The 25,897-nt window shown below is 36.5% G+C and overlaps 2 protein-coding genes across 4 annotated transcripts in view; both read left to right on the top strand.

Moving 5' to 3' along the window:
- Positions 1-8,687: 8,687 nt before the first annotated feature.
- CTXN2 (cortexin 2) lies at positions 8,688-8,933 on the top strand (the record flags this gene model as incomplete). The annotated part of the gene is made up of 1 exon (XM_079699724.1): positions 8,688-8,933. The coding sequence occupies one exon, from the start codon at positions 8,688-8,690 to the stop codon at positions 8,931-8,933; it is 246 nt and encodes an 81-aa protein (XP_079555850.1).
- Positions 8,934-14,674: 5,741 nt separating this feature from the next.
- Positions 14,675-25,897, top strand: part of SLC12A1 (solute carrier family 12 member 1) — a gene marked incomplete at both ends in the record, with an annotated part of 90,466 nt that continues 79,243 nt past the window's right edge. For all 3 annotated transcript variants that reach the window (XM_079699738.1, XM_079699737.1, XM_079699739.1), the window contains 3 exons: positions 14,675-15,094; positions 25,426-25,557; positions 25,713-25,788. In XM_079699738.1, the coding sequence (XP_079555864.1) occupies positions 14,675-15,094; positions 25,426-25,557; positions 25,713-25,788 (628 nt within the window). The remainder of the gene's footprint in view (positions 15,095-25,425; positions 25,558-25,712; positions 25,789-25,897) is intronic.

The following is a 25,897-nucleotide window of genomic DNA, read 5'->3' as shown; positions in this document are numbered from 1 at the left end:
CCTGCAAGTGTGATATGAGTGAAAATGAGCCTTTTTTTTTTTTTTTTTTGCAGAGCTGAGGACTATATGAAGCCTGTTGCTGCCGTGGCCGATTCCCCACCCCCTCTCACTGCCCACCGCTTCTCTCTCTCACAGACACACACGGTCAGACGCCCTCACATACGCACACGCGCGCGCAAATATTTACACACTGCCACATGGAAGAAATCCGTGCACATTTTCCTGCAAATATACTCGCGCGCTCACACGTCTTCTGCCCCTCACCGACAGATACAGACATTTACACACGTAGGCCAGTAAAGCGATAACCGCGGTACTGGGACTCCACGCAGGTTCCCAGGACACGTCTTTTACATTGTTACCGAACCGATCAGCGAACACAGACAAACCTGCCAACACTTAAATCTACTGGCTGGATTTCATCTCCATGGCAACAAGCATGGAAGGTGAGACGTCTCTCCCTGCGGAGTAACTTTCTCCCCCTACCCTTCGCATTAACTGATTCTAGGATTCTAGTGCAGGTCCAGATGAAAAGCATGTCTCCTTTTCTTCTATTTCTGAAGCTGGGGAGCAGGAAAGGAGGTGGGGAAGGAGGAGAGGGGGAAGGAGCCTGTAGGTCTGCTGAGTTCAAATTCTAAAGAAGAAAGAGCCCTAATGTTTCTGCTGATGCTGCTGACAAAAGGAAAAAAAAAAAAAAAAGTGGATTTGTTGTGTGCTTGCTGATGTTTCTTCCATAATGTTTGGTAGGTGATTTCTATGCTTCTTAAGTTTAATATGTCCAAAGAGAACTGGAGACAAACAAGGCAGAATGATAATGACAGTCCAGGTTTCTCTAGTGAGACATTTTGAGAATTTTCAGACCAGGTTTCCAGTGCTTCTGGGAAAAAAAAAGGAATGTCAGAGTCCTTGAGGAGCCATTTGAAGGTTCTCTTAAGAGGGAAATTCTCTAAAGGTTGAAATCTGAAAGGTTGGGGGGAGGTTGATTTTGGCATATCTCAAGGTTTTGGATTCCTGGGGAGGCCTGAAATTTATGCACTTCATCATGATGAAGACATCTGGGTTTGTTATTTAAGGTTTTCCTTTGATTACCACATATTCCATTCCAAATTACTAACTAGCTCTGTGCAGATGTGGCCTCAATAATATTTCTTTTCCCTCTTTTTATGGGATTTAATAATCTTGATATTTGAAGGGGTGTGTATATGGGAGAATTCATTATTTTTTAAGCTTGGGTTTTCCTATATGTCTCATTTCATTAAATTATGAATGTTCATATCATTAGCATTAGAGATTATTATATCTAATGACCAGTAGCATAATAGTTTTCATCTAGAACACCATATTCCACTATAATAGTTATTTTAGATATGTTTGGAATATTATTAATAGATGAATAAACAGGGGAAAAAACCTGTTGATTAAAATAAAATACAAGAATTTCTTTTTTTAATAGGCACGTACTTTGCAATATTGGTTTCTGCAGTTACACACTGTTGCATGATTAAATGACTATATGTTTCTGAAAAGTGAGTTTTTATATCTCCAATCAATGAACTTATTTCACAGAAAAAAAATCACACATAACATTCATGTATATGAAAGTCTATAAATCAGGTGTAAAAATACTGTTATCTTTGCTTGACTACTTACAATAGTATGATTTGTATGACTGGTCATAGAAAGACTGTGTTTGCTTATTTATTGGTTACTAACTACAAAGCAGCTCAGTGAGATTTGGGCCTATTGGGATCTACAGGTATACCCTTGGCCCAATCCTATGACTCAACAGAACTTAGAAATCCCAGTTCCTGACAACTGCCATGAAGGAAATAATGTGCTTTCAACTCATTTTCTCATTTCTAGAATACCTAAACATTGATGCCAGTTAACACAGCTTGAGGCAATATTTTATCATTTGCAGTAGAACTCCAGAAATATACTTAAATACTTTAATCATAAAACACATAGACACTGATATTTAAACTGTACAATGTTGATAATTTTACCCATTTTTTTGTGGTAGCACATATTAAAAATAACTTTTACCACATAATTTTACACTCTACTCTTATTTTGAAAATTCATTCCTTTATTCTCAAATTTTTTTTCTCATAAGGGTTTATTTATTTAGTTTTGTAACTTCATGGTCTAAATTCTCCCATATTTCTTTCATTTTCTATTTCCCTATATACAGGATATTAAGATGATATTTTCCCTTTGAGGTAGACATTAAAATGTCTGTTTTGCAGAACCTGCAATTTTTTTTTTGCTTCTGTTCCAGAGATTAGAGAAAGTGAAAGAAATGTATCTTTTATCCACAGTTGTCCAGTAATTTTGGATACCTTATTAATTATGAAGAAATCAGTGTTGCATCTGAAGACCTCTAATGATTCTTAATATTTTGTTATTACTCATATCATATTATGCTCTATATTAATTGAAAGGTGCAAAGCTCAGCACACTTAGCAGTATATTCTCAAAAACATTAGACTTGGTGTTGAAATGAGACAAGTCATTCATTTAATAGAGCAAGCAAAATGGAAAGTTTGGGCAAATATTTGAAAAATTTAGGCCTGAAAATACTGGTATTTTAACCACTACGTATATGGCTTAAATTCCCAAGGGTATCTATTTTCTGAACATGTTGTTAGGCAATTGCTTAGCTTTTCACTCATTTGCTTGTGTGGACACAATGCCTGCAGCAATGGCCAGCCTTTTTTTTTTCAACATTTGAGTACCACCCTTTCAGGTGTTCTCCTTGGCTTGTATTTTGTTTTCACCTTTGGTGTAAGGTAGAATTTTAAGATGAATATAAAAGTCTAAGTTCTTCCTTTAAGATATTAATAAAACATCTGTTCACATGAACTTCCAGGTCAAGTGTCCCCCATCTAAGTTTAGTGTATCTCCCTCCTTCCCTCCCACTTAAATATGGGACTTGAGAAGTGCTTCTATTAAATTTTTTTAATTAAATTTTATGTTCAGGTTTCAATCCAGAATTCCAGTCATCAGAATTGTCTTGAATCTTGATTCTGTGAGCTAACTTATAGTTTTCAGCCCCGCCTTGTGTCAAATTTAATAATCATCACTTCAATGTCTTCAACCTAGTTACTGTTCAAAAACACTGAAGAGGATGTAGATAGAGTTAGACCTTTGTGATACTACATTAGGGAGCTGTCTCTATGATTACAGAGCCCAGTTGGTTTTTTTTTTTTTTTGCGGTACGAGGGCCTCTCACTGTTGTGGCCTCTCCCGTTGCGGAGCACAGGCTCCGGACACGCAGGCTCAGCGGCCATGGCTCACGGGCCCAGAGGCTCCGCGGCATGTGGGATCTTCCCGGACCGGAGCACGAACCCGTGTCCCCTGCATCGGCAGGCGGACCCTCAACCACTGTGCCACCAGGGAAGCCCCAGAGCCCAATTTTTATTACGATACTTCAGTGAACTATGACTCTACATAAAAATAATATTATCTAAGCATATCTCACCATCTTCCCCAAAAAAGATATCATGGGAGACTGTTAAATGCATTGCTGTGCTATTTACATCGACTAAACCATGTCGATGTTATTTCCCTGATATTCCATGTTAGTAGTAAACTTTCCAAAAAAGAAGTGAATTTGGCATTACTTCTTATTAACCTCATCTTAACTTTTAGTGATTTCTTAAGTGCTAACAAATTAGCATTTAAATTAATTTTAATTAATTAAAATAATTAATTACAGATTTGTAACAAAGATTAATTCCAAGTTACCAATATATAATTTTCACAATTTCCCATTGCTCTTTCTGAAAATTGAGACATTTGTCTGTCCAAGTCCATACTTCTGGCAGCACTCTCATGGTCAGGTACTTCTCAAAGGTTTTTGCTCATCAAGTTATAAATCATCTTATCTTGGGTGTTTTAACTCATCTAATGCAGCTAAACATTATTCTACTACTTTCTTGTCTCCTTTTATTGTTTGATTTTCGGGTCATTTCTAAAGAGCATTCTACATGGGTTAAAAAGACAGAAGTAGATTAAGTACTTCTGCTTTTTCTTTGTCAACTGATACATCTTGTACATCTTGTACAACCATCTTGTACAAGTAGGGAGTTTAATGTGTTATTGGTCAATTTCTTTATCTGAACATATTGTGTATGAAATCCTCTCACCTCAAAGCCTTTGCAATGACTGTTTCCTCAAACTTCAATGCTCTTCCTCCAGATATTTTCATGGCTCCCTTCTTGACATCATTCAGACTTCAGGTCAAATGTCATCTCCCTAGGGAGGCCTTTGCTGATTTCTTTAATTAAAGAAGTGCCCTTTATTCATTATCATTCTCTTTCCTCTTAACTTGCTTGCTTTCTTTCGTAGCACTTATGACTACCTGATATATAATAGATAGACAGATAGATAGATAGATAGACAATTTTAAAAATAATTGAGTCTGTCTCCTCCACTCATCATGGCATGTGCACGTTGTTCTGTAGTTCATCATTATAATCCAGGACCAAAAACAGTGCTGACATGGAGCAGATATTCAATATATACACTGGTTGAATGAATAACTAAAATGTAGTTGCTATATTCATTATTGTATAATACCTTAACCTCATTCAGCTCCCAGTTTTTGTCCTGCATTTCATTTATATTGGCACCAACAATAGATAGCCAAAGAGGGCTTATAAACTATGTATAAAGCCACGAGACAACCATTTATCTGTTCTTCCAAGACAGTATAAAAAATGGTGACTTTATTCATTTACTAACAGTGGCTCCATATATCCATTCATTGTTTGTACTCCTACCCAATTCCAAAAGCTCTTGAAGTATCTTAGCTAAGTATCTTTGAAGTATCTTACCCTTCTTAGCTAAGGGTAACCAGAGCAGCCAAGTAATAAAGAAGGCAAAGTCAGGGGAAGAAGGGATAATTATACCAGAAGTCTTAAGCTAACAAAGGCATTCTGATTGAATACAAAGTTTAACTATCTACTTCCTGGTAGTTAATGCCAAAATAATATGATGGCTACATACCTTTCCAAAGACAATAAAAGGGAACTAACAAGGCTGATAGAAAAGATCTACTTTCCCTACCTTTGAATATTACAAATCATGTCAGTCTTTCTGGGAATGCTGTATTAATCAATTATTTTAAAAAACCGGAAACATTGAACTCTGAATGAGCTGCTGAATTTTAATGTGTATCTTCAAAGCTGATATTTTTTAAATCAAAGTTTTCTTGCTCATTTCATTTTAAATATGTTTTCTAAATTTTAAAAATTAGATTTTTTAAAACCAGAACTTAATTCATCAAAAATTATATTTTTCAATAAATTTAGTTTAATTCAATTCAAATATTTATTAAATTCCTACAACATGCCAGAAACTGTGGTAACTGCTTGAGAAGTCGTTATTTGTCCATTAAAATAAGTAATTCAATTCACAGATGGCCTAAGACTCTAAGAACAAAACATTATGCTGTGTTTTTGGTTTTTTTTTGGCGTTATGTGGGCCTCTCACTGTTGTGGCCTCTCCCGTTGCGGAGCACAGGCTCCGGACGCACAGGCCCAGCGGCCGTGGCTCACAGGCCCAGCCGCTCCGCAGCATGTGGGATCCTCCCAGACCGGGGCACAAACCCGTGTCCCCTGCATCGGCAGGCGGACTCTCAACCACTGCGCCACCAGGGAAGCCCCATTATGCTGTGTTTTAACGTATGACAGACATATAACGTATGTCTGCCATGTTAGACAAATAGTAATATAAAATTTAAGCGATTTTGTATCTCTAACTAGGAAAATACCTTCTTTTAATTTAATAGTGAAAAATGAGTTGCGTGTTTTATTGCCACAGCTAGAAAATGTCTCTTTTGGTTTGTTTGGTCAGTTGGTGGGTTTTTATAAGAATAACAGAGTCTAGTGGATTAATCACAAGCTAAGAGCGAACTGACTTAAGTCTTCTAATGATCAGTTATGACCCTGTGTACATGTCTACTTCATGATTTTAAAAAACATGCAAATAAATTTAGCTAGTATCATAACTATACTCAGTTTAGGCTATTTCTGCATGGTGGCAAAATGAACTAGCTGAAAAATGCACAGATCATTAAAACTGCCCAGATGTTTTAATTATAGTGATACCAATTGTTGCAGGTTAGGTTCCTCAGAAACCAGACTCTGAGACAGAGAGTAGTGTGCAGGATGTTTACTGAGTAGTGCCCTTGGGCTCAACACCTGTGGAAGACTGGGGAGTTAAGCAGGAGTGGGCAGAATTTGAACTGTGATGAAAGAACAGCCTTGGTTTTCCCCATGATGAACTCTAGAGCTAGAATGGTTCTTTTTTTTTTTTTTTACATATTTATTTATTTTTAACATCTTTATTGGAGTATAATTTCTTTACAATGATGTGTTAGTTCTGCTGTATAACAAAGTGAATCAGCTATACCTATACATATATCTCCATATCTCCTCCCTCTTGCGTCTCCCTCCCTAGAATGGTTCTTCAGCGTTCAAGATGGCCAGGCCTTTTTATTTTCACATTAATCAGTCATTGAAAACTGTCTGCTGTTGGAAGTGAAGTAACCTTGGGTTAACCTTGGGTTACAGAGAGGCAGCTCTCTGCTATTGAGGCAATCCATGGAAGGAGCTAGCAGCTGAAGATTATCTGCTGGTAGCCCTCCCACATGCTGGGCAACAAGTCCTTCACTGAAGGGAGTTTGTTTACTGTGTCCACCAGTAAACCAGGCTTATTGCCTCTTCTTACCTACATGTCCGAGGAAATAGTCAAATGGTATAGCCTAGCAAGGTCACGGCTCTTGTGAAAAAAAAAATTCAACAAGTTACTTGGCTGAATCGGTCAAATGGTTGATCCAGCATCTCCATGTAGAAACATCCTTCTTTTCAGTTTGTCCACCCATTAAAAAAATGAACCAGAGGGTGTATGAATCTCAGCAAAAGGCCTTTAAATGACAAAGCAATAAAATTAAAGATTTGGTCAGAAAAAAAAAGTTCTAGTTAAGTCCCAAGGTCATTAGATATTCAGTCCAGTCTCCCCTACTTTCTACAGGATAAATTGTACAACAAGAGCTCAATCTTCAGAAAAATCACTCTGAAACACTTAAGTGATCTGACATTTTTAAAAATTAAAATATATTCGGTATACCATACTTATTAGGGTAGAAAAATGGTTTGGTGTAAAGAAATTCAACAAATGGGGTTGAAACAACATTTTTTCCTTCTATTAAACAAAAAAGTCAAATAACCAGCATATCCCACAATGTATTCAATATTTCTAACACTTAAGGTTTGAAGACAGAGCTCTTTTGTAATCCAAACAAGTATAAAATAAATATTGTTTGATATTAACTCGTATATAAGTTGGTGAACAATTTTGAAAGCTACAAGATTTGTTCTTATTAATCACTCCCTTTCTCCACTCCTTACCTCCCATTCCTTGTTCTGTCTCAGTTGTTTTCTGAAAATTGAACCCCAAAGAACCTGAAGGGTCAGTTGTTTTAATAAACACAATTCTTAAAATTATCAAAAGAAGCAACAACAAAGACAAAAACACCAGCAGTCTATTATTCTCAGTTATTGGATGAGAAGCTTTTTGGTGATAGTCCTCTCAAGAGGGCAGCTGTGGGTTAGTAACCATTTGATTTAATTAACTAATCTTGATTTTTCATTAGTTAATTTAATTAACTTTAAGACAACAAGTGGAAAAATCTATTTTGCTTCAATTCAACATACACTTTTTGAACACTTTTGCTGTAGTTTTAGACTCTCAACATAGTAGGAGCTTAGAGGTAGTGTGAATCTGGTTGGCAAGGGGTCTGGGGAGCTTGACTTGCAGCTGAATTTCATAGAAAACATGCTGTTTAACTTGGATTTTATGTCTATTTAGGGTGTGAGAGCCAGTGGAGATGGTGGTGAGATGGTTAATGGTCCACAAATACTGAGGCTTGTTACTTGCAAGCTACTATGTTGGGTACTGCTCTTTTTAACATCATTTTAAAAACACAATTTCTCTTTTTAAGAAATTAGCATTTAGTGTATGAAGTGGTAGTGGAAAAGAAAATACAAGAACATAAGTCTAAAAGCTAAGGAGGGGAGTGAAAAAGAAAGAAGATATTACACCTATTTAAAAGGATCAGAACCTATCAGACAAAATGGCATTGGAGATAGACCTTAAAACACGGACTTTAGAGAGCTTGACCAGCTTACACCCTATAATTATTGATGGTTTTATTGATACATGCAAAAATGAAATGAAAATTAGATGACAACTTGGGTCAAAGAAGCAATGACTTAATGAATCAAATGAATCACTTAACTTAATGAATCAACTCAATGACTTAACTTAATGAATCAAATGCTTTTAGGGTTAATTATTTTTGACTATTCCCCTTCATACTTGATCTTATATTTAGTGTACAGAGGTATAGTTTTGTGTGTCCACAAAGGCAAGTCTGTAATTACTACAATAGAAGTAGCATCTCCAATACTAATTTGATCCTGATCCATATCTGATAATGTTTTCATATATCTTTTGTGAGTTAAGTCAAGAGAGTTTGAAAAATGCCAGATTTTACAAAACAATTACCTACCTAATACCATGTATGGATAAAACTAAACTGAGTCCAATTTTGTATCTAGGCCAAGAGGTGACTCCAGCAGGAATTCTGAAGAGCCAAAATGATGTGACAGTGAACAATGAGTAGTACCTACTGTGGCAACTCTTCAGCTAAGATGAGTGTCAACGAAGTGTCAGCTTTCTCGTTGACTCTGGAGCAAAAAACTGGCTTCGCTTTTGTTGGGATTTTGTGTATCTTCTTGGGACTTCTTATCATCAGATGCTTCAAAATCCTGTTAGACCCATATAGTAGCATGCCTTCCTCTACATGGGAAGGTGAAACTGAAGAGTTTGATAAAGGGACATTTGAATATGCACTTGCCTGAGTGTTCCAGCTTTATAGTTTTTAGGGTTATACCACTGGGGCACATGGTGGACACAACTGTAATTTCCTTCAGCGTGCTGGAGGAAGATCATTTCATTCACTGAATTCAATAAACGTGTATGGTTAATTTATCCACCATGCTGTGTAAGTGATAAACCATTGTTGGGGTTCCTCACTTTCCTCTGTCCTCACATTGGGGTTTCTAATGAATAGAGCATAAGGGTAACTCCAGCCACATATCTTTATTCTTCCTGCATCTGCCCTTATGCAACACCCAGACACTCTCTCCATATTCCTGACTCTGCCCACCTTGCTCTAGAGAATTAGGCGTCAAAGATAAGGACCCCTCAGTCCAAAGAATAAATAGAATATGATTTTCCTAATAATAGCCATAGGTCCACAATGTTCACACAAACCCTACAAGCAACCATAGGCCATAAAGTTCCCTAAATGTCACAATTTGACCCTTCTATTTCTTCTCCTTCTAGGATCTCTTGCAATAAAATCCCCTAGCTTGGGATCATACCGATACTCTCTCCTCTTCCCCTTTTATAAATAGCATTAAAAAGGGAGTTTTCATCATGACCTGGTGGAAACAAGAAACAAGAAGTCCAGTCTCCACTCTGCCACCAATAGAGCTACCGACCTTGGCCAAGTCATCTTATCTCTGTAGACTTCATTGAGGAAGCTAACCAGAGGATTTGTAACATCCCTTTTAATTCTAGTGCCCTATGAGCTCTACAAATATACCTGGAAACCCAAGGATCTGAGATGAACGAGGATTTTTAAGACGTCATGAAAAGTTTTTCAGTTTAGGAGCCTAAACTGAGATTTGAATTCTAATGTTGCCTAGCCAAGAACAAGCAATATGACCTAGAAAGTTACCTAATGGGAACTTAAGTTCCATATCTGCAAAACAAGGATAAAGAAACCTATCCTACATGTTTTACAAAAATGTTGGGAGGACCAAGTTACATATAATGAGTAGGAAAGTAATTTGAAAACCAGAAAACACTGTTTAAACATAACTTGCTATCATTATTTATTATCCTTGTTGGTAATTGTAAAAGAGATTATCAAACCTTATAATGGCTCAGTGTAAGTTATTCAGCCTCTCCAGTTTTCATTCTCTTCATTTGATACATTTAAAAAAATAGAATTACATAATTCTAAAATTTTTTCCAACTACAAAATTCTGACTCTCTGTAACTGAATGGAGGAATATACCAGGAGATAAATAAATACAAAAATATTTCTGTCACTTGAGAACACAGAACTGCCAAACACACCAAAAAAAAAAAAAAAAAAGGATTAATATGTACTGAGAGCACTAAATTAGGTGCTTTCCTTTTATTATGAAATTTGATACTCTTATCAATCCTTTGAGTTTGGTACTACTATTTCCATTCTATTAGCTCAATTTGACAGATAAGGAACTGAAGCTGAGAGAGATTAAGTAACTTCCCAAGGTCACCAAATTAGGGCATGATTGTATTAGGAATTACACTCTCATCAAAATCATAGTCATTGTTTATAAATATCATGCTACACTCCCACACACTGTCCACAACATTTCTACATATCTTACAAATATGATTATTGCTCAGGTCTAAGGCACTCCACAGCCAGCTGTCTCAGTGAGAGTCCCTGACACTTTTCATCTCGTAGTAGATTTAGAACACATCTGTGTTGGCTCTGGATCTTCTGGACCAAACTCACACCTTAAGGAGACTCTTTGAACCCCAGTAGGTACTGGAGTGTCAGCCTGGGATACCTTGTAGCCAGTTCGTAATTTGGTCCAAGAACAGCTCATTGAGCCAAGTCAACGGGACACACTGAAAGCTGTAAATGTCCATGATGCTAGTCATCTCCTTTGTGACCCAGGCTTTTGAAGTACTCACTAAGATATATGCCCAAGTACCAGATGCTCCCATTTGTCTCCCAAGGAAGACATCCAACAAGACCTTCCATTTTGGTGACTAGACCTGTGATGTTAAAAAGGCCCCATCTTTATCTCAAAAAGAAAATAGACTCCAAAAACCAAAGATAAGAAAACTTTGTGAAGTATGAGCATTGTTTCTGAAAGTTCAACACCCATAAGCTTTTCAGATATAATCAACTCCACCTTAGTATTATTTCTAATCCTACTAAAGAGAAATTCTTTTAACCAAAAGTGTCTTCATTCATGGCCTATTGTGTACCTTGGACTTTCTTGGGGGAAGGGGAGGGGACGGAGAGGTTAGAATCGGTATTTTTAGAGCTAGAAAAAATGTGAGATATAAAGGATCGTTATAGCATGGAGAACATGGAAATTTCATGAAATGCTAACCCTTCTAGGAATAGATGTCCAATGTCATAGCCAGATTATCCCCTAGCTGCCTTTTCCCAAGAGCCCTGTCAAGGAGGACAAGAGAAAAGATAGACAGTACCTCCAGACAGTTTCCCCCTGTTACCTTACCCACCTGTCTGAAAGGCCTTTCAAGGTTGGTTTATGGATGGTGTAATTTCAACCATATACCCCAAACCATCTCCCATCTGCTCCAGAAGGTCTGAATCCCCTTAATAGAGAACAAAGACTTTCACTTCACAGTTAGAGATAAAAAGCTTAGAAAGAAAATGTCTAGTTGATATAAGACTAAGACCAAAACCAATTCACCCTACATTGTAGTCAAGCAGTCAGTCAGCAAGGAAAGAGGAAATTGATGGCTATCAGAGGCATTCATAGTCTTTGGTAGAGGGAAAAGGTTGAGGAATAAATAGATGGGCTCCTGAAAGAGGACTAGAGTTGAGGGAACAGTTGAAGGAAAGGGAGACTAGAAGTGGCAGAAATAACTGCAAGTAAGTTCACAGTTCCTCTACAAGGCCGGTGAATAGGACTTGTTTTGAGTCCCAGCCTCATCTTAGCTGATCTAAATAACCAGCACCACCCAGCTGAGTCTGAAATGAGACTACTCCCTACACCTACCATATGGAAAGGCAGAACCCTTTGTTGAACAGACAAATGCCTTGTACCAGTGGCCTTTAAGAGCAAAATGCGTTATAGGTACCTGTAATTCTGTCTCAATTTCTGATACAGCCTCATGACATTAGCCTGACTGATTAGCATGGCAGTTACCTGACTAAGAGCCTCTAAGGGGTTTTACTGAGGTTATCTCCAGACTCCTTTCTATAATCTGCTATCTGTTCACCAACCTACCTTTCCCCCTGTTTTAATAGGCATAGTAGCTATCCCAGTCTCTAATGATTCACCCCAGAATCTTGGATGCAAAAGTTATCAGTAACTTGTAAATATTGCCGATATAGTAAAAGCAAGCACTAAGTACAAATCGGTGCTTTCTAAAATTAGCACATTAACCCTTTATACAAATTAACTCATTTAACCCTCACAGTGAGTCTACAACACAGCATTATTCACAACTGATTTTACAGATGAGAAAGTTAAAGGCACAAAGAGACTGAGTAACTTACCAGTGTTCACGTAGATAGGAAGTGGCAGGGCCAGGATGTGAATCAAGCACGCCGACCCCAGAGACTTGCTCCTCATCTCTGTATTACACCACAACTCTGCTGCTCAGGCAACTGGAAGTCACTTGAATAGTCTCTAATAAAACACGAGGAGGACTCTTTCAGTCATCCCGATTGAAAACCAATGACAGAACCTGCACAGAGGAATTGTTTGTGCTGTCTTAATCACCACTTCACAGATTTGAGCAAAACCTTACCCTCAACAAAACTCAAAAACCAGTTTTGATAAAAACGTTTTGCCAGGTGGAGGCAAAAAGGTCATTTAGCAGTGCCGCTGGAAAACTTACCCATAGTTTGATTTCTGCTTGAAAGAGTTTTCCCATTAAGTAGAAATATTTTCAATAAATCATTGATCATACTCTCAATCTGCTCACTTCCTGTGCAGAGAAGAATCAGGATAATATCTGCTATAAGCAAGATAAAATAATCTCAAATACCACTGTCTAGTTACAAAGTATAGAAATTATCTCTGGAGGCCTATATTTTGCTGCATATCCTGAACAATAGGAGGTCACTAGGAATCATGTGAAACGAGATGGCAAGATTCAATTTATTTAGCCTCAGACGGAAGCACTGCTCATATTTTGTTGGATGATTGCTGTTGAGCAATCCAACTCCCCTTGTGAATTAAAGAAACTTTGTCTTCCTGTCTAAAAGGATTAATGGTTTACTCCTGGTTACTAGCTGATGTAGTACTTAAGGTTCTTCTGTGCTAATGGCTGGGTGGGGCCTACAGTATTAATCCAGGCCAATCATTTCTCGTCATCTTTTTCAAGGAAGATTTTAACCAATAAGAAGAAGCCTAAGGTTTGGGGGTGAAAGCTAAGTGCTGCATATATGCCTGGGTGGTGTTGAAGTAGGTTATGCTTCCTGAGAAGGCTCCTGGGTGGTAAGTTAAACATTTCTGGGCAGGGTAAAAATCATACTTAACATTATGTCATAAAGTAGATTCTGAGGAGTGGAGTAAAGGTGAGGATGTCAAGGGTAATGAAGAGAAGTGAGAGGTTCCATAAAAACTAAAGAGGTAATGGTTTCACTTATCATTTCTCCAGGAATGATTATTTGAGAGTTGAAGTTGAGATTTTTAATTTTAATCCAAAGAAATAGCTTTAATAACTGCTGGTGAGAAGCAAGGTTTTCTGGGGTTTTTTTTTGTTTATTTTTTGTAGTTATCTATCTTTGTAGAACTTTCTTTGAAAAACCAAATTTTAAGGTATCAATAAAGATATTATTCTGATGAAAGAATGTTCTAAGATGGGCTTATATCGTGGATTGTTAAAATAATTATGTAGTCTATCTCACCGTCAAATAAAAATCTCTTGAAGACTAGAATATTTCTTTAAAGGGAATCAGTAGAACATAATTATTCTACCTAAATACAGCATACAACTTTATTAAGGACTGAGATTTATTTCCTTACCCTGAATACTCCTATTTTTTTTTTAAAGGTTCCATAATAGCATTTGTTAAACAAACAAATGTATGAACAAATGAAACATTTTGAAGGCTAGTAAAAGACCCAAGAATTCAGTGAGACATCTTGACAGGATGTATATTTATAACCTGACAAGAATGTATTTTTTAGAAGTTTAAAAAATATTTTTAAAATATATTCATTATATAATATATATTAATATCAATCACAAAATACTTGGCAGTTTCCACATTTATTACTGTCAATGAACTCTGTTTCAGGCTGAGAATATTCTCATCAGCTCTTACTCTATTCAGTTGGTAGAGTTATATCTTTTCTAAAGTCATATTGAATCCAATCGCACTAAGTATAAGCAAATACAGGTAACATTTTAATGACTCCCTTGGAAATTCTGTTTGCCGAAGCAGGTCCCCAGTTACTTATTATGGGATTTAATTGCCCAGGTAACTAAGGTTCCTGGACAGGTAATTTTTAAGGAAATGAATTTAAAATCGTATGTCTTATGAAAGAAAACTGTTCCCTCATACCCCCAACCCTACTTAAATATATTTATATTATCTGGAACAAGTCTAATTTTCTTTTTCAATGACAGCTTTGAAGAACATTCTGAAGCTTGTATAGGAGACAATATATCAAGAATCTATTTATTGAGTTCTTCTAGAACAAAAGCCAAGAGCTCCCTAATGTAAACACATTAGTGTTTGTTTTGAGGAGGAAATCTATAGACTTTTTTTAAGCAACCATAAAGCAGACAGCTTAGTTCAAAAAATCCGTTTTGGAAGATGTCACTGAACAACTCTTCCAATGTATTTCTGGATTCCGTGCCCAGTAATACCAATCGCTTTCAAGTTAATGTCATAAATGAGAGCCATGAGAGCAGTGTGGCTGTGAATGACAACACCGACCCTCCACATTATGAGGAAACCTCTTTTGGGGATGAAGGCCAGAACAGATTCAGAATCAGCTTTAGACCTGGGAATCAGGACCGCTATGACAACTTCCTCCAAACTGGAGAAACTGCTAAAACAGATGCCAGTTTTCATGCTTATGATTCTCACACAAACACATACTACCTACAAACCTTTGGCCACAACACCATGGATGCTGTTCCCAAGATCGAGTACTATCGCAACACTGGCAGCATTAGTGGGCCCAAGGTCAACCGACCCAGCCTGCTTGAGATTCACGAGCAACTGGCAAAGGTAAGCTTAAAGGTACAGGAAAGTATCCTCCTTACTCCTTCAGGTGATCTCCTGCTTCTTACGAACACTATAAATATAAGTGTCCAGTGAAGAGGTCTATTGCAAAGCATCCATCTTACTTACACAGCTGTCCCTAGTTCCCAATAAACAGAAGATATACAAAAGTGCTTCACAAATGTTTACTGACTGAGGACAGAGAACTAAAAACTTAATTCTGAAAGTTAGGCAATATGTGGCATCTTGTTTACAATTATAGGCTATTCAACTCACACTTGGTTAAACATGTCAAACTGAATACTAAGCTGGTTTCACCTTAGTATTAATGCCTCCACAACAGTTGTAAAAAAAAAAAAAAAGTCACTAGTGTTTGCTGTAGTTAACACTGTTGTACCAGCCTTTAGTGCACGTGGGTATTTTTTTATACTCTTTAAAGAGAGAGAAGAGATTTATAAGATTCAGCATTTTATCCCTTCTTCTTCAAAACCTTGCCTGAGGCTCCTGAAGGCACTTAAGCATATAAAAGTAACTAAATTAAAGTACAGAAGCAGCAGAAGTGGCTAAACTTTTCATTATTTAAGGAATATAGCCAGGGTTCCCAATCTGCTAGAAGCATGAGGCAGCACTTTTTCTAATCTTGTAGCAAATCATTTAGAGCGTAGTAGATTTCTTCTTCGGTTACTTGCTCTAAAATATGTTGATGCACTTTATTTTCCTGCTCTTCTGGACCGCAGTTTGGAATGAATAGCATTCTTTATGGAATATAATTACTTGCTAAGAAGAATAATTAGTTGTCTCATATCTAAATGCAGTCTACTCTTGCTCAGGTTTTAAGGTAAGGGAAAAAAATGAGTGGAACAATTCCTTTCATATTTATTCATTCATTCAACAATTTTTTAATTAAATGATTGCCCACTCTGGGAATTCTCGGAATACTCCTCTCATGAAAGATGTAATAAAGGTGAAAAGCTCCCTTTAGTTTCTGCTCATCCTTCTTTCCACAAGAAGACTTCTCTCCATAACCTGTTCCCCTTGGCTGCTCAGGGTCCCTGACTCTGGGTCCTACCACTGAAGACTGAGCGACTTCCAGAGAGGGAGCCATGCCCTGTTTCTTTACCCCTCTCTACACCAAGCCTTATTTGTGCTGTGTCCTGTATTAGCAGCACTCTGCCAAATGGCTGCTTTCTTTATAGACATAAGATTTAGATTTTATCTGGGATACCTGCTGCTTTAATCAAAAGAAGTTAGCAATGTAGTGATTTCAGACAAAAAGGCAGCCCCCAGGAAGATTGTTGAGAAGCGGGGCAATTTGAAGTTCCTGGAGTTAAAGTGTCACTTTCCTTTTCTACATGAGAAAAGGGGAAGGGAGAAGGAAAAGAGGGAAAAGAAGGTTAAGAGGAGAAGGCACAAGGAGTTTCCAAGATATCAAGATATGGGAAGGGCAGAAAGAGAAATTTACATTATGAAGAGACTTCAATTTATTCTGAAGAGGTAAAATGAGCCCAAGTCTTCATAGACCTGAAATTTTATTCCACTGTACCCTACCTCATTAATTTTTAAAGCTGCATCCTTTGTTAAAATTGCGATCAAAATTTAAATATTCTCACTTCCTTCCCCAATTTACAACAAAAGAAAATAAGATTTTAATTCTATTAAAAAGGAAATGGTGTCAACTCACATTGTTGTTAGGACTGATATTCTAGAGAGAGGAAAGTAGCTGATTTATAATTTCTAAAGCCACGGTTTATGTAAATCTTTATATAAGGGGAGAAAAGCTCTGAGGACACTGCTGTTAGAAAACCACCTGAATGACTAAATGGGAGGAATGCAATAGCTGCATTTGACAGTTTTGATGGTTGTTTGGGATATCATATTATTTTTGAAAAGATAAAATGAGACTAAGGACTTAACATTAACTTACAGTATTTTTTTCTTAGATATGAAGGAATGGCAAATTAAATACATTAAAAATTAGGTTTAGTCTCAATGCCCTGAATTGAGAACAAGTATAGTTTGAACAGGTATAGTTATTCTGAACAAGTAATTCTGAACAAGTATAGTTATTCTTTCTGTGTACTTCACCTTGATTAAATCATGCAGAACTATCCACATAACCAAATTGGGAGCAGAATCAGTATATAACCATGGAATCTGCAATGGGCACATTCCCACAGCCAGGACCATTCTAGTGTCGCTGAGCCTGTGAGCACTTATTCCACATGTTCTACTTCTGTACTCTCCTTCAGACATTAACAGTCTGGGCCTTCTTCAATTCATTTCTTCCTTGCTAGTGAATCTGATTCTGCTATTCCCCTTGCTTTCCCCCCATCTCCCAAATGAAAGATGAAGACCTGCAGTATAATGTAGCTATGTTGCCACCTCCTTGTGGACCTTGACAATTTTATGGTAGTTCCTCAAAACACAACTAGAAATGATCAATAGAACAAACATTGTACAATAATACTCAGACATGTCATTGATTTTGTATACAAAAAAATGAGTGCTTACTTAAATAATGTAAGAGTAGGAAAAAATTGACATAGTATAAGTTAGGAGATATTTTTTGTATCCCTAATTATAATGCTTTAAAAGCCATGTAGGAATGGCACATTCATACTAAATGGCAGAACAAATTTAGTCAGGAATCAGTTGAATTTTGTGAAAATCCTGGTTATAGCTTCCAAGTAGGAAAAAAATTATATGACAAGTTTGTACTAATAGGTAAAATGAAAACTCGGTTTGAAAGACATTATTTTAAGTCTCTACCTTAAATAAAACTCTAGGAGTGATAGATACTGACAGAATTTGTAATCTCAATGATTTGAGATCATAGTGGAGAAATCCTTTTCATTTTCTATGTAGTAAAGAGCTAAATGCCTATACTGGTGGCCATGAATTACAGATTTCTGGAAACTCTGGTTAAATTCAGAAAATAATGACTCCATCCCTTACTTGCAGTACTGTACAAGCTATATAACTTTGACTGATCTCGCAGGATGCTTGTGAATATTAGTTTATATGCAGACGAAGTCTAGCACATTGCCTATAATGGGTAGAAACTCAATAAATGATTATTGATGATGGTCATGGTAATTTTTATACCAGATAATTTTTATTTTAAATTTTATTAACAAAGGAAAATACACACTGAAAAAATATTTAACAAGTACTAAAAAATATATACTGAAATGTCTCTTATCTAAAGTAAACCTTCAGTTATTCTCTCAAAGGCAATTATTACTGAGAGTTTCTTATAAATCCTTCCAGAAATTTTCTATGCCTATACAAGCATATAGGCCTATCTGTCTAACTTTCTGTCTGTATTTTTTTCAAACAAGTATTGGGACATATTTTACAATATTGTCCTGCACTCTGCTGTTTTCATTATACCACATACTTTGGAGATCTTTCCACATCAAAACATGCATAAAGATTATTAGACATCTGGCAAAAAAATATCTAGTATTTCTACTTTGTAAAAATAATTCTTTTAGTATCCAACCTAATTCTTGTGCCCACCTTTTTATACACAATTCCTAATTACAGGGCTAACCAAAAGGGAACTGTTTTTAAGCCTTACTACCACTATTTTTGTTGTCATTTCAGAAAAATACAATTACAAAGGATTGAGGAAAATATAAAGCCTTTCAGTTAAAGTCATTGTTCTCGTGTCATTGAAATAAACTGTCTATGAAAAGTACAAAATACTATGAAAATTAAGATGCAAATATTATTATTTTTAATAAGCCAATTGCATAGAAACTGAATTAAAACAAAAACAATGAAATGACTTCATATTTGGGTCTTTAGGCCGTTAGCAACTAAAAATAATTTGTAAATAAAAGCATTAAGAGTGACTTGGGGAATTCCCTGGCGGTCCAGTGGTTAGGACTCGGCAGTTTCACTGCCTCCGGTTCAATCCCTGGTTGCGGAACTAATATCCCACAATCTGCGAGGCCAAAAAAAAACCAAAAAAAGAGTGACTCGGTATAATAATAACAAAAATTTTATTCAGAAATTTTTATGTGTCAGACATGGTACTCTTGACAAATTCTCACTCAATCCCATGACAACCCTTCAAGGTAGGTACTGTTATTATTGCTATTTTAAAGATGGGGAAGGTTTTATAAAATCCTAAGGATTTTTAAGAAGAGAAAATAAAGACGTAAAGAAGTCAGTAAATTTCCAAGGTCAAGAAGCCAAGGTCACATGGGTAATAAGGTGAACCCATGGCTGCATGACTCCAGAGTCCAAGCTGTTTGTCACTATTTTCCATCCTCAGCCTAGTCTCCCACAGCACTTTGCCTCAGCTCATTCGACAACTATAGAAAATGGTGGAACTCATGTGCAAGGAAGAAATCTCAACTCAGTCATGATGGGCTGGGCAGGAGATCCTAATTTCTTCCCTGTTGGAGGCACTGTGGCAAGAGACCATGCTGCTTCTCCCACAGAATTAACTGTAGGTCTCGGTCATTTTCATGGTCATTATCAGCAGCATTTACTAGCCACTTATTTACAAGAGCTACTCTATAAAATGAGTTAAAGAGATTTCATCTCTACTCTCTAGAATTTTATTTTATAAGTCAAAAGCCATAGTTATGGATGGAAGTAAAGGACATATAGTCAAGTTAACAAACATTAAACCACATAAATCAATGTATAAGTGCTTATCTTCTGTAAAAGAACAAACAAAAATCTACAAATGTTTTCTCTAGAAAATAATCTTTTCTAAAGCACTTCAAAGTTCAAATTTGGAACTTTTGCATTAAAATTGGGGATATCCAAATTTATAAATAATCACTAATTTAATGACAGCCAGATAAAATAGGCAATAAATGCTCTGAAGGCCAGTGATGACCAGAAGGCACCCTTAAAATATTTGTTAGAATGAAACTCTGCAACTAAGGATTCATTTTAATACTTTTTAGAGTTTCTTAGTACCCAAGACCAGTTCCCCTGGGAGCTTGCACTATTAAACTAATCTGTGGAAACAAAACAAAAAACAAAAAATGATTAATTTCACATTATAACTAGTTCAGTGATAGGTGGTGAATAGAATGGGAGTTCCCTTAAAGGTACACTTGGAAAATGTTAAGAATCTTTTAATTTTATTTTCTCATGCTGGTTTATTATACATAGCTACCTTTTGGCTTAAGCTTTCAAAAATACAAGTCAATTTGTGTGTGAGCTATGTGTTTTCAGATATAATAAAGATACTGTGATTATAAAGTGTGACCACTGGTGGCATGGTGTATAGTAACTTTAAAAACAAGAAAAAAAATCCCTCTCATTTTCATAATTTAAAATACTCCCCTTTACCACAAAGGGATAGCAATGTATAAACATAATAATATTGATCAATAAGATATAGAAATATGATTAGAATTACATATTTTATTCTGAAATGAACCTTAGGAAGTATCTGGTCCTTACTGGGATTGGTTTTAAAATTATTCAGTGGCAGGGGTGGGAGAAGTTTAAGTGGAATAACATTGGCAATATGTCAATAATTGCTGAAGCTGAATGATGGGTACATGAGATATATTATTCTCCCTACTATTGCATATGTTTAAATATTTCAATAGTAAAAGAAACTTTAAAACAATGGGGAGGGAATCATCTAGGCCTAAATATTTATGGAACTGTTCCTCTTTGATGGTCTAAGATTTCCACCATCCTGAGATTAAAGGCTGAAAATTTGAAAACATATATCATAGCACATATTATCTCTTTAGAACTTAAAGAATAAAGATATGTATTTTTTTCTTCTTTGATGATAGCTAGAAAGGCATTTGTCATTTTTCTGGGGTCTGAAAAATCACATATTTTATACTAAATAAAATAATTTAATCTTTCATCTTCTAGAAAAATCCATTAGGAATTTACTTAAACTGCATGTGATTGAATCTTTACTAATTTATCAATATTGGAGGGGGGAAGTCCTTTATCAAACTTTTCTTTCTTTCTTTCTTACTAACATACTTTATTTTACTTTCTCTGAATACTTAATGCACAGGTAAAACTCTTGGTAAATAAATAATCAGTCCCTACAGCTATGCAATTTAAAATGCATTTATGAAAGGTTGTGGGTCATCATATATGGTAATGGAGTGTGAACAAACAAATTAATTCAAAGTATGAAGGAAAAAACTGGTTTCAGGTAGCAGTCATAAAACTTTTAGTCTTTGAGACTTTGGTCCCAAGAACATGCACCAGCCAGGAGTCTGCCAGCCACTGGTTATAGCTCACAGCCATGAAGTCCCCACAAACCCTCAACCTGAAGTCTCCTTCCGTACTTCGATGATAAGTTAACTTTATAATTGCTGTTTGGGCTTACAAAAGAGGCATTTATTAAAGAGTGAAACCAAGTTTTGCTTCGACATGTTAGAAGAGAGAGATGGCAAGCATAGAGAAATGATTTTGCCTTAGATTAAACTATTTCAAAGTAAGATTTTCAGAAAACCCACTGGATTTATCCTCACTGGCAGTATCCAGGAAAGGTTAAGTAACTTGCTGGAGGACAAGCACTGAATTAACTGCATTGCCAAAACTAGATTCCAAGTCTCCTAGTCTATATGGTGCAGAGATTTTTCAGCTCCCACATGAGAGCAAGGAATGGAAATGGATTCTGTACTTATAAATTTACCATCAGACCTTTATTGTCAATGGAAGAAATATACATTCGAGGGATTATTCCCCTCTGTGTTATAAATATATTTAAAACTTTGAAACTCTAGCAGGTTGAACATACTTACCTAAGAGAGAGTTGAAGATCCTACAGTGACTCTATTTTTTAATAATTTAGAAAATTATTGCCTTACTAATTTCTATATATAATGATTTCCTTGACATGCCCTCATAGAATATTATTTTTGCTTCACATTGTGATGTCCCAGTGATAAACTGAAGAACTGTTAAACTGTAACCAGAAGGGTATCCATCAGATAGAAATGTTCACTTAAGGAGAAATTTAAAATATCCCATTTATTCTTTAGCCTACTTTGTAAGATATTGTTTTGTTTGTTTGTTTTTTGTTTTTTTTACAATCATTGGTATTCTCATCAATCCAGATCTAAGGGTCAAAGTCACCATCAGAATTCATCAGAGAGCAGAGCAGTTTCCTGAACCAAACCCTCAAGTTCAGGTTTAATCAGGAAACATGGGTTTTATTCCCAAGATTGCCTTTAAAAAGTGAGTGACTAAAGCTCTGTCTCATGGACTCACCAATTAACCCAGAAGGAGGAAATTGCCTTCTCCTTGACTGAGTAGCCGCTGATGGTCTGGCCATGGGATCTTTTTTTTTTTTGGCTGCGTTAGGTCTTCGTTGCTGCGCGTGGGCTTTCTGTAGTTGCGGCGAGTGGGGGCTACTCTTGGTTGTGGTGTGTGGGATTCTCATTGCAGTGGCTTCTCTTGTTACAGAGCACGGGCTCTAGGCACGCAAGTTTCAGTAGTTGTGGTGCATGGGCTTAGTTGCTCTGCGACATGTGGGATCTTCCCGGACCAGGGCTCGAACCCGTGTCCCCTGCATTGGCAGGCGGATTCTTAACCACTACGCCACCAGGAAAGCCCTGGCCATGGGATCTTGATTAACTAGAATACTGACAATTTTAAAAGTTTTTCTCAAATCAGATCAAATAAATGAATCTCCTGACCAAGTAATCTCTTTAACATTCGTGAGTATTTTAACACATTCCTCAATTCCTTGCTCTCATTGATTTTTCCAGTTATGCAAAATAAAAGTTACATTTGAACTACTCAGCTGCCTTATGAATATAGAATCCTTTCAGAGAAAAATATAATTTTTAATTGACTGGAGAACAACCTCAAATATTTCATCCATCTGTAATTGACTGTATTGTATAGACATGTGAGGATCCAATATGATAACTCTAGCCACATGTGGCTATTGAGCACTTGAAATATGGTTAGTACAAACTGAGATGTACTATCAGTGTAAAACACACACTGGATTCCAAAGACATAGTATAGAAAAAAAGAATGTACAATATCTCATCAATATTTTTATAATGACCATATGCTGACATAATATTTTATACAGATCTATTAAGTAAAGTATATTATTAAAATAGTCTGTAATTCAGGTCCCTCCTACAAGGTGGGGTGCCCCTACTGCTAATGAATATTTATATTAAAAATATGGGAAATATGATATTCTACAAAAATGAAATGTATTTTTTAATGTAAGTATCCATATCTGACCCCAAGTTATTTCACTAATTTCTTTTTACTGTTTTTGAAGTACCTACTGAAAAATTTTGAATTACATGCATGACTTGCATTTGTGGCTGCTATAAATCACCAGTTTCTGACCAGTTCAGCCTCAGTTTCTATGGACTTTGTTTATCCATATCTTACATTGATATGACTATATGATGTCAGCTTCCATTATCTGTGTAAATAGGGACTGAGGATGCTTAAGATTAAGATATTTCTCAGGTAATTCAAAACTAAATTTTAACCTTTAATTTCAGTTTCCTATGCCATTCAAATTTTTCCTAATGCTATCAGAAAATAGTAAGATGATCTGACTTGGGATTCATTCCCTTTCTGTCTCTTAGTTAATGTGGCCTGCACAGAGGAAACAGTGAGAAATGGAATACCCAATAGAGAAGGAAGAAAAAGAAATAGGAGGCAAGAATGGATAAAAAGAAGCTAGGTCATCTGCTTTTAAGTCGTAGAGATCGGGTGGCCTTCAATTCAATACTGTTTATCGATGGCCTGCTGAATGGCAGGCCCTTGGTTGGTATTGAGAAGTAACCCATACCACCATCTTCCTCCAATTCAGTTCACATACAATAACTCTTATCACATTATATTACATTGGTTACCCAAGTGTCACACTAGTATCATGCAAAAAGTCTTATGGGAGAAGAAAACTGGGAGAAATCCTTGCTTAGAGGATTTGCTGGAAGAAGGAGACAAGGAATCAAAATCACCTTGGAGTAAACAGCCCAGATTAGGGTCATCTTACAGTGAGTATGCTAATGGTACACCAAAGCCCAAAGAAGCAAGAACTCTTGATCATGGCAAGAGCAAGAACTTCAATCGTCCCCAAATAAAGTCCTTATAATAAATACTGAATATTTATATCATACCAGTCTCATTTTAGAGGGAAAATATGCCCTTGTCTAAGGCCTCTTAGCTAGTAATGTCAGAACACGTCATCCTAGACTTATACCAGTTTAGACCACTTAAACAAGATAAAGTTGTTCTTTAATAATGATAATCAACTGCTGAATCTAAAAAAATTCCCTAATAATTTCAAAATCCTTACTGGAGAAGGTTGCCTTCGGGGAGCTTAACAGAGTGTAGTCTAACCATTAAAGAGTCAGGTAGGTGCTAGATAGGCTAAACTAAGTGGACGGCATCTGAAATTATTCAGTCAAACCTAAAAGAAAAGCTAGAGAGTTGTTTGTTCTTAACTTGAGAGAAACATAGCTATTTCCTTCCCCATTAAATTCAGAGACTATCCTACTGACAAGGAAGATCGTTTTCAAAATAAGGCCACAGGGAAAAAAAAAAAAAAAACCTCAGTAAAGGTTTCGACCTTTTCTATAGTACTTACTTCTTATTTCTACTCAGCTTACCTTTCTAGCCGTCAGTGTGGAGACTTCTTACCTTCCGTACAATACTATTGCACATCCAACAATTCTCAGGCAATGTATATCAAATCTGAAAGAAAATTCCCCTACAGGAGTGTCATTCTTGTAGCCATACAGAGCCTTTACAACTTTAGAGTATTTTAAGAATACTCTAAACTATTTTTTTTTAAGAAAACACTTCTATGTGTTACTTCTATTGAATCTTCTTAAAGATACTCTGACGTGAGTGGAGAAGTTTTGTTATCATTTTTTTTAGATGGATAAAATGAAGCCCAGGGAGGTTAATGGAAAGAAGGCCAAACACTGCATTAGTGAGAAGGTTAACTTTCTGACCCTCTTACCTTGCCTTCTAAAAGACCCTCATTCACTCCTGATAAGCTTTCCTCCCCACCTTGCATTCCCTCTTCTCTCTTTTGATCTTTTTGTATTCTAAATTTATCCAAATCCCATCGTTTTCCCCTAAGGTAACATTCTCAACAGTAGAAGAACTGCCCAGTTTCCTTTACCACCCTTGCAGTCTCAGTGGTGCCTAAAATCACCCACAAAATGAACGCATAAACTCTCAGGGCAAAAAATAATCATCTTATTAAAATGACTGGAATATGTTTTTTTTTTCTCAAGTTTTATGTCAACTGTTTTTATTTGCCTCTGGAAGTTTTATGGAACCATGTGTTGACCAAATACCATGTTTTGCTATCTGTAAAAATACAGAATGTATCAGTGGCCCCGGGTTCAGCTGACGTGGTTGCCAACGGTGATGGGATGCCTGGTGATGAACAAGCTGAAAACAAGGAGGAAGATCAAGCCGGTGTTGTGAAGTTTGGATGGGTGAAAGGTGTGCTGGTGAGAAAGCTTCTGTGTTTACAAATGAAAACTATCTGTTCAATGTCCTAGTGGACTAACTGTTAATAAGGCCTGAACACCAGAGTTACAAAGATGGCTGGGTGTTGCCCCACTGTCACTTCTCATGTCCTTTTCCATGCTCCCTCAACCCACAGGTAAGATGTATGCTGAATATCTGGGGTGTCATGCTCTTCATTCGCCTCTCCTGGATTGTTGGAGAAGCTGGGATCGGTAAGCCCTTTTTCCTCCTATGTAGTTTTCAGTGTAAATTAAAAACTCAATAAGCAACTTGTTTTCACCATTAATGCTGAATGTGAGATGAAGATCACAGAATTAATCT

Source organism: Hyperoodon ampullatus (assembly GCF_949752795.1).
Source record: "Hyperoodon ampullatus genome assembly, chromosome: 3".
Taxonomy (NCBI): domain Eukaryota; kingdom Metazoa; phylum Chordata; class Mammalia; order Artiodactyla; family Ziphiidae; genus Hyperoodon; species Hyperoodon ampullatus.
This window is presented reverse-complemented; position numbering and strand designations above follow the sequence as displayed.